The 9,485-nt window shown below is 37.7% G+C and overlaps 1 protein-coding gene across 1 annotated transcript; it reads right to left on the bottom strand.

Moving 5' to 3' along the window:
* Window positions 1-319: 319 nt before the first annotated feature.
* Window positions 320-6,808, bottom strand: LOC143800649 (vomeronasal type-2 receptor 26-like). Its single transcript, XM_077281202.1, has 2 exons — window positions 6,687-6,808; window positions 320-1,085 (listed from the first exon to the last, which is right to left on the bottom strand). Exons 1-2 carry the CDS (start codon window positions 6,806-6,808, stop codon window positions 320-322), a joined length of 888 nt encoding a protein of 295 aa, XP_077137317.1.
* Between the last annotated feature and the right edge of the window lie 2,677 nt (window positions 6,809-9,485).

Below are 9,485 nucleotides of genomic sequence, written 5' to 3'. Positions count from 1 at the left end.
GAAACATAATTCTTTTTTTTTTCTGTTTAGCCACTAAATTAATCAGAATTAGAATACTTTTGTAAATTTTGGGCATAAACGTATTTGCCGTATATCAACATTTTAAAAACAAAGATTTGCCTACAATACTGGAGTAAGTTCATCAGGTGTCTAAAATATTTATTGGATGTATTTTTAAAGGTTTTCAATTTAAAAAAATTCTGAACCAATGATTCCACACAGAATTCTAACAAAGATCTAAAATAGAAATTGAATCATTATGGAAATAAAGAAGCTACACATTGTAAATATCTGAATGCATTACATTGCTAAGCATGATTCATGTGGTTATATTATCACTATTATATTTAGGCTTTTTCTTTAACAAATTGTCCTTTGAATTTAAGTCTGGTCTCAGGATAATAATATAACATTTAGGGAAAAATATACAGGCCAAAATGCCAACACTAGAAGACAATATAGCAAATATCTCTACAAGAACTGAACTTTTTCCAGTTACACTTAAATATGCCGGAATAAAAGCTACCCAGACACTGCAGACAACCAACATGCTGAAAGTGATGTATTTAGCTTCATTGAAACTATCTGGCAAATTTCTCGACAGAAAAGCAACGAAGAAACTCAGTGCGGCAAGTAAACCCAAGTACCCCAGAATAATGGCAAATGCTATTATTGAGCCTTCATTACACTGAAGAACAATTTTGTCTGCATACAAGTCAAAGTTATTTTCTGGAAATGGCGGTGCAGTAGATAACCAGATAATGCAAAGTACAACTTGGACAAATGTACAAACAAAGACTAAACAGTTGGTGATCTTTAGTCCATTAAATTTTTGACATTTGCTTCCAGGTTTGGAGGCTTTGAATGCCGTGTAGACCATAATTGTCTTAGCCAGAATAGAGGAAATGGCTACTGAGAAGATGATCCCAAATAAAGTCTGACGAAGCATACACGTGACTCTTGTAGGGCGACCAAGGAACAAAAATATACAGAGGAAGCTTAACATAATGGAGACAAGTAGGAGGAAGCTTAAGCTTTGGTTAGATGCTTTTACGACTGGTGTATCTCTAAATAAAGTGAAGATGCTAAAAATAAATGAAGTTTTGAGAAAAAGAAAAATAACAATGATAGTTATTATAAGTGTTATTGAGTCATTGGTATATGATAAAAATTCTGTCTCCTTTGGTGCACATTGATTGTTGTCATTTGGCCAATGTTCTCTTGGACACCTGATGCACGATCGCTTGTCTAAAAGAATAATATAAAAATATATAATGTACAAAATTACAGTTTTATGAATTTTATTTAAAAATGGAAGATTTTAGACTTTTTACAGACCTAAAGATTCTTTATGCATGACGAATGCATTTGCTATTTCTGTCACTAGAGAATCTGGCAACATAGAGATATATTGCTTATGCAATAAATAGATGGCATAAAGAGCAGTAAGATGTGTCCTGATAAATGCAACAAAGCCACCAAGTTCTAACATATTTGTTTAAATACTTAAAAAAACTGACTCTCACACCCCTCCAATCTATTCTAAACTCTGTCCCCCTGCTATTCCCCGGCCTCTCCCCTATGTCAATCCCTTCACTGGCTCCCATTACCCAGAGACTCCAGTTCAAAACCCTAATCATGGCATTCAAAGCCATCCACAACTTATTTCCTCCTTACATCTGTCACCTCATCTCGCAGAACTTACTTGCATGCAACCTCTCACCCTCACAAGATCTCCTTCTCTACTCCCCTCTTATCTCCTCTTCCCAAAATTGCATACAATATTTCTCCCACTCATCCCCCTAATCTGGAACTATCTACCCCAACATATCAGACTCGACTACCGTGGAAACCTTCAAAAGGAAATTGAAGACCTACCTCTTCTGACAAGCCTACAACCTGCAGTAACCACCGATCGACCAAACCACTGCACGACCAGCTCTATCCTCACCTACTGTATCCTCACCCATGCCTTGTAAATTGTGAGCCCTCGCGGGCAGGGTCCTCTTTCCTCCTATATCAGTTGTGACTTGTATTGTTTAAGATTATTGTACTTGTTTTTTTATTATGTATACCCCTCCTCACATGTAAAGCACCATGGAATAAATGGCGATATAATAATAAATAATAATAATTATAACCAGAGTCATGTGGTCCATGTTTCAAAATTTAGACTTGGGCTCCAACCAACATAATAAACAGTTGTATGGGTGCCTGTAGCATTCTAGATTCATATGTTTTTTCTTTCTCCAACAGTACAGTTTTTGAGAATTTTTTAAAAGATTGAAATTTTTACACTTTGTAGAGATCTAGAAGTCCTTTGTACGTAACTTATACTTATGGCATTTCTGGTAACTATAGGATCCTGTACATAGAGATTAGTAACTTTAACCCAGGAGAAAAAAAAAAGTGTTTGGTCTTTTAGTCAAGATAGACATTTTTTTTAAATACATGGCATAAATAACAGTAAGATGTTTCTTGATTTGTCATTATTGACTATTGTTGGAAATTCGAAGAAGTGCTAATGCATATCACATGTTCAGGTAGAATATAAATAAATCTGACATTTACACTTAGATTCATAGTTCTCCACTTCAAAATAAGAAGTTGGGCGAAGCGATCATTAGACTAAAAAACAATCCAGTAAATGCATTAATGTGTAGAATGAATGACATCCAGTGGTGCAACTACAGGACTAAAGGTCCTGTTGCAAATTATGGAACTGGACCCTCCCTAGTATGTTTATCAGATGACTATCGATAAAATGAAAAATATGCAAATCTCATAGAAAACATGTAAATGGTATTATTTTCTAAGCAATAGTTGTAAATAATAGTTGCAAAATAACAAATATCACCATATTGTTATAGACCCTGTCTGTTATACCAGAACTAACCTACCAATTATAAACCGCAAACAGGGGATAAATACCTCCTTGCCATGACCATATATTTGTTATGGTAGTGTAACAAGTCACTCGGTAAAATAGTTAACACACTAAAAACTGCAACTGATCCTGCTGGTTCCTGCACAGACTAGAAATCTTGACCCTGCAGTCCCTAGTGATTCCATTGTGTGATCTGTTATAGATCTAACCACAGACCTATGCTGCCTAAAAGGCCGTTGAGGGCTTCATTTTCCTCCTAAATAAGCGGAGAGCAGAGCAGAGTCCAAATAACATACAACAGGGAAAGTATGCAGAAATAGAAAGTGATCCCAGAGTGAGTGAAACATACTATAAAGTACAAAATAAAGGAACAAATACCATTGATGAGCGTGCATACTCTTTAATGCTTGATACTTGTTTGAGCTTCGCGGTATTCGGCCGAGTATGGCGTGGTACTCGAGTCCCCATCCCGTATGTTTGTGGCTGCTTTTCAGTCACTAAACATGTGGAGATTGCCTGACAATCACTGTAATGCCGTAGCCAATAGCCAAAAGTACTACTCTTTAGAAAATTTACAAAAAAATAATAATTCTGAGACCTCCTCTGTGTGTCTCCCAGGTTACATTGCAATCCTTCTATTAAACTTATGCTAGGTTTTGCACTTAGTGCATAAGCTTTGCCAGTGTAGGAGTCCCACTCTTTTTAAAATTGTCATAAAATTTATTTTGAGGCCCTCCTCCACATGTCTTTCAGGGTGTATTGCAATCCCCCTTTTACATTTTTCTGGAACTTGCACTAAGTGCATAGGCTTGAGCAGTGTAGGACCCCCACTGTTTTTAAAATTCCCCCTCTGGACATGATTTTAAGAGAAAAATGGCCACGGACAGTGACTCTCCATGCACACTTAGGTCCGGTCCTCTTCTGGGGATGATATCCTGAATCACTGCAAGTCACTACTTTTAACTGACCTCTCTGACCCTCTGCTCTTCACCAGTTACATTGAATGCAGTCTTATCCATCCCTTTGTTGTTTTGCGGTGTTTCTTCAATTTTTAATACAGAAATGATGATAACATTTTCACTTTTAACATAGACTTCACTCAGCATGTCAACAGCTTTTGTTTCATTCATGGCATGTTTTTGCTTTTTACCATCTTGTTCTATTTCTCGTTGTCTCGTGTCAGTATCATCTGATGGAAATGAGTGATCCTTATGGTTGGATAAATTTCTTCCACAGCCGACAATATGTCTCTGTACAATCTTGTACAACTGTTAAAAATTCTGAGGCCCTCCTCTAAATCTCTCCCAGAGTGTATAGCAATCCCTCCTTTAAATTTTTGCACTAAGTGCATAGGCATTAGCAGTGCAGGTGTACCACTGTTTTTAAAACTCTCTCTCTGGATCCCTCCTTTAAATTTTTGCCAGGCCGTGCACTAAGTGCAGGTGTACCACTGTTTTTAAAATTCTCTCTCTCGACATGAGTCTTGAAGAAAATGGCCACGGACAGTGATTTTCCAAGAAATTCCTGCAGGCTTATTTCCTCTGCTTCAGGGACGAGTCCAATGACTCACTGCCAATCATTCTCTTCAACTGAACTGCTCTGACCCTCTGCTCTTCAGTACTTACAGTGAATGCTTTTTTGGTGTTTCTTCAATTTTATTTACAGAAATGGTGATAAGATCTTAACTTTCCACATAGCCTTTACTCAACACGTCAACAGCTTTAGTTTCATTGAAGTCAAGTTCTTGCTTTTTCATCACCTTAGATAATTAATTCAGAGCAGAGATACTCTATACATAGAGAGACAGCCATCTCCAAATGATAAAAGGACAGAACTCCCATAAATATATGAACAATTCAAAAAAATTGAAGTCATAAAGTCTGTCATAAAGTATGTACAAAAAAGTATTTTTATTAGTACAAAGATGTAATGTGAGTCACAAAATATCTTATAAAATCAATTATCACAAAAATATTACAGGTAAATTTAAGCGAAGGACACAGTGAAAAAATTAGAGCCAGGAAAGCATCTCTAGTTAACAGTAGTTGACTGGTAGGATCAGGTTCATAAAGTAAACAGGCCTTGCTGTACACTATAATGTACCTATAGGTAATGGACATTATAGTCTAAGGTCACAGACTGATCCTTACCCATGTCAGTCACTGTGATTTGTCCTGACAGCCAGCCCCTTTTTTTGGCGTTTTGCATAGGCTTCTTTGGGGGGCCGTGGCTACATGTGTGTCAGTGCAAAAATATATAGCATAAGCATCAGCTGTTTCCAATCACAGACATAGAATATGGCGCATGCGCGCGCTACGCGAGCACCGGAAGTTGCATCACAGTCAGGCATCCCATTATAGTGTACAGCAAGGCCTGTTTACCTTATGAACCCGATTTCTACCAGTCAACTACTGTTAACTAGTGATGCTTTCCTGACTCTAATTTTTTCCCTGTGTCCTTTGCTTAAATTTACCTGTAATACTTTTGTAATAATTGATTTTATAGGATATTTCAGTGGTTCTAGCATAAGAGTTTTTTAAATCAATACAGCTCGTCAGAGGCTTGGTATTATTCATACAGGGTTATGGTATTTGCTGGTGACCAAGAAAGGAGACGAGGTCCGTTTACATATTTGGATTACCACCTGTTGCGTCCAGCATTTGATTTTTTAGCCAATAATCACTGCATTGTATATAATAGTTGTAACCATCACACGTGATATATGCTTGCCTGAAGAAGGAGCAGGAACTGCTCCAAAACGAGTAGTAAATAATATGTTTAAAACCTACAATTCTCGGTCAGGACTGGACGCTCGTGGGCTATAAAATTACCTCAACAAAAAACTTCCCTCTTCAACATGTTCTGGATCCTGTGAGGGATCCAGCCAGTGGAGCAGCAGCCCCATTGATTCACACGTTTACCACTGGATTGTGCCTGGATGCACAACCACTAAAGGTGAGTCTTTGACTTACTTTTATAATTGGGGGTCTTGGTTGATGTGCACATGTTACACATTCTTTCTTTCTTTCTGTCTTTCTTTCTTTTATACAGTCCACAACTTGATAGCTGCATTTCATGAATTGAAAAATTCTGACTGTTTTTGGTCATCCGTAAATAGGCATTCACAAAAGAAGGCATAATCTAACGTGGCCCAAAAGCAGTAATTGTGGCAAAGGGTCACATCACAATTGTTTTAATATTTAAAAGTCATAATCTTTGTAAAATATAAAAGTCACAATCTTTTTAAAATTGTCAAACAATGTATTCTGAACCCATCCTCTATGTGTCTTCCAGGATTTAGTGCAGTACCTCCTTTAAAATGTTGCTAGGCCTTTCAATTAGTGCATATACTTTTCCAGTCTAGTAGTCCCACTCCTTTAAATTTGAAAATATGTTTTCTGAGGCTCTCCCATACGTTTCTTCCAGGGGGTATTGCAGTCCACCCTAGTTTTTTACGGCCCTTGCACTTAGTGCATAGGCTTTACTAGTGTAGGAGTTCCACTCTTCTTAAAAGTTCCCAAAAATGTATTCTGATGCCATCCTCTATGTGTGTTCCAAGATTTTAAAGTTATGCAAGGCTTTACCAGTGTAAGAGTCCTACTCTTTTCAAAATTGTCAAAAGATTTATTCTGAAGGCATCTTCTTCATTTCTTCAAGGATATATTGCAATTGCCCCTTTATATTGTTGCTGGGGCCTGCACTAAATGCACAGGCTTTAGCAGTGCATGAGTCCCACTGTTTTTAAAATTCTCTCTCTGGACATGAGTCTCAGAGAAAATAGCCATGGGTAGTTACTTACCACATAATTCTTACATGAGTAGGACCTCCTTTTTTGGGGGCCACATAAATCTCTTTCACAGTCCACAAAATGATAACTGATTTGCATGAATTAATTGACAAATTCAGGCTGCTTGTGGTCATCTTTAGATAAACATTCGGAAAATGTTACGTGGCTCAAAGCAGTAGCTGTGGGAGAGGGCCTCATCACAATCTTTTTAAAATTGTCAAAAAATTATTCTGAAGCCATCCTCTACATGTCTTCTAGTGAGTATTGCAGTCCATCCTTTAATTTTTTGCTAGGCCTTCCACTTAGTGCATAGGCATTACCAGTCTAGGAGTCCCATTTCTTAATTATGGGAAAAATTATTCTGTGACAATCCACTATGTGTCTTACAGGGTGTCTCTCCTCATGTCTGGCCGCCTTTACAATTAGTTCATATGCTTTATGCGTCTAGGAGTCCCGCTAACTAACAATTTTAACAGAATGTGTCCTTCATGTCTAATACAGGGTGTATTGGAGTCCCCTTTCCTTCTAATTTTTGGCAGTTCTTGCATTGCTTGCATAGGCTTTGTGAGTTTCAGAGTCCGTCCTTCATAAATTATACAGGATGTGTCTGACCTTGTAACACACACCACATGCCCAGGTAAAGTAGTAACATTTTAAAATTAAATTTACCTGTGAAAGTTTTTTCACCTTTCAAAGGAATAAGAAAGTGCAGAAATGCATAGCCTAAGGGGTGGAGGAGGTTTTTTTTTCTTTTTTAATTTCCATATACAAAAAAGAATGTTTTCTAACCTCTTTTCCTGTAAAATTAATTTTCTCTTTGGGTTTTGATGTTTTATTGTCACTAAAAAAGGGCATAATACTCTGACAACATTGTTCCCAGCAGCGACAGTCAGAGATGCACCCAGGCACCTTCCCAATGCTGTTCCCAATCCATTTGAGCTCTGTTTCCATCCATTTTAGCAATTTTCCTTCCTCCTTAGATTTCTTGGGAGGTTCTGCCAAAAAAATTCTCAAGTTTCCTATTGACTTTTATTATACTCATTCCTTGAGTCAAGTCCATCTGAGCATCCTACCTGCTGGTTCAGGTAAGGAGCACTCGAGCATTTTAGTGCTTGCTCATCATTAATAAACACATACTGTTAGAAAAAATTCTGCCAAATTCCTAAAATTAAACAGAAGCTAAGTGCAGGTAAAGAGCATAAACAGCAGAGAGACAAACCCTAGCTGGTCTTTTACTGACTTACTTAAACTACAGCAGTATGTCTGACATCCAAACGAGACTATGACCAGCAGTAAACACCTACAGGGGAAAGTATATAAAGCCACACCAGAAAGGTGATAGAGCAAACAAATGAGTAAATGAAAACACCTGTTACACTAAAAAAACTGAACCAAGGTTATTAAAAACTAACCACCCTGAAAAAAGGTGAATCCTCTGTGGCTTGGTGGACAGATAAGACAACCACAAACCACAGGCTCAGTAGTTCAAACTCATATGCATGACAGTAGTAAAAAGAATTGTCAAAAGAAATGTTCAAGAGCCTAGGACCACCTGTGAAGAGCTAAAGAAAAACCAGAAAACAGCAGGTACAATTGTTTCAAATAAAACACTAATCAATATATTTGAACTTCATGGCCTTTATGCATGCTCACCAGGTAAGACTCCATGGCTGAACAAAAAGCATATTCAAGAATGTTTAAAGTTTGCTCAGGAGCATTTAAACAAATCTGTGAATTACTGGGAGAATGTAGTCTGGTCAGATGAGACCAAAACTGAACTCTATGGATGCCATAATACACACCATGTTTGGAGGCCAAAAGGTACTGTATATCACAGCATAGACACACATCATAAACAATAAAGTTTAAGGTTGGAACATCATGGTGTGGGGATATTTTTCAGCATAGAGCACTAGCAAACTTCCTATATTTAAGGGAAAGCTGAATGGACCAATGTATGGAGACATTCTTGAGAATAACCATCTTCCATCTACCAGTATGATACAGATGAAACAAGGTGGAAATTTCAGCAAGACAATACTCCCAAACACACAGTCAATGGAACTCTCAATTGGTTTAAGAGAAAGAAAATAAAGCTGTTACAATAGCCCAGCCAATCAATTGACCTGAATCCAATAGATAATTTATGGAAAGACCTAAACCAATTCTTGCCCCATCAAGTAATAATGTCCCCTATCCTGGTCCTTATCATTTCAGAATGTTCCCCATCCTATAAAAATGTCTCCCCTGTAATAATGTATTCCAATGTGGCTCCTTTCCTATATTAATTCCCCCCATCCTGTAATAATATCTTATTTACTGCAATTGTGTCCCCTCCGGTCTGCCATAATTAATAAAAAATGTCCCTCATTCTGGCTCTCATGCTGTAATAATATCCCCAACCTGGTCCAAATTTTGCAATAATTTTATAATGCCCCCCCCCCCCCCCCATCCTGAACCACAAGGCTTAATAATGTTTTCGTTCCTGGCCTCATCCTGTAATAATTTTCTCTATTCTGGTCCCTATCCAGTAATAATAAGTAATAATGTCGTACATCTTGGCCTTCATTCGGTAGAAATGTCCCTCATCCTGGACTGTATCCTGAAATTATGTGCAACATCTTGGCCTCAATCTTTTAATAATGTCTGAAATCCTGTCCCCTATGTCGTAATGCTGTGTCCCATCCTGTCCCCATTCTGTAATAATGCCCCTCATCTTGTAATACTGTCTGCTGTCCTATAATAATGTCATCTGTCCAGGCCTCCATCCTGTATTAATGTTCCCCATCCTCACTCCTATCCAGTAGTACT

Source organism: Ranitomeya variabilis, chromosome 1 (assembly GCF_051348905.1).
Source record: "Ranitomeya variabilis isolate aRanVar5 chromosome 1, aRanVar5.hap1, whole genome shotgun sequence".
Classification (NCBI taxonomy): domain Eukaryota; kingdom Metazoa; phylum Chordata; class Amphibia; order Anura; family Dendrobatidae; genus Ranitomeya; species Ranitomeya variabilis.
This window is presented reverse-complemented; position numbering and strand designations above follow the sequence as displayed.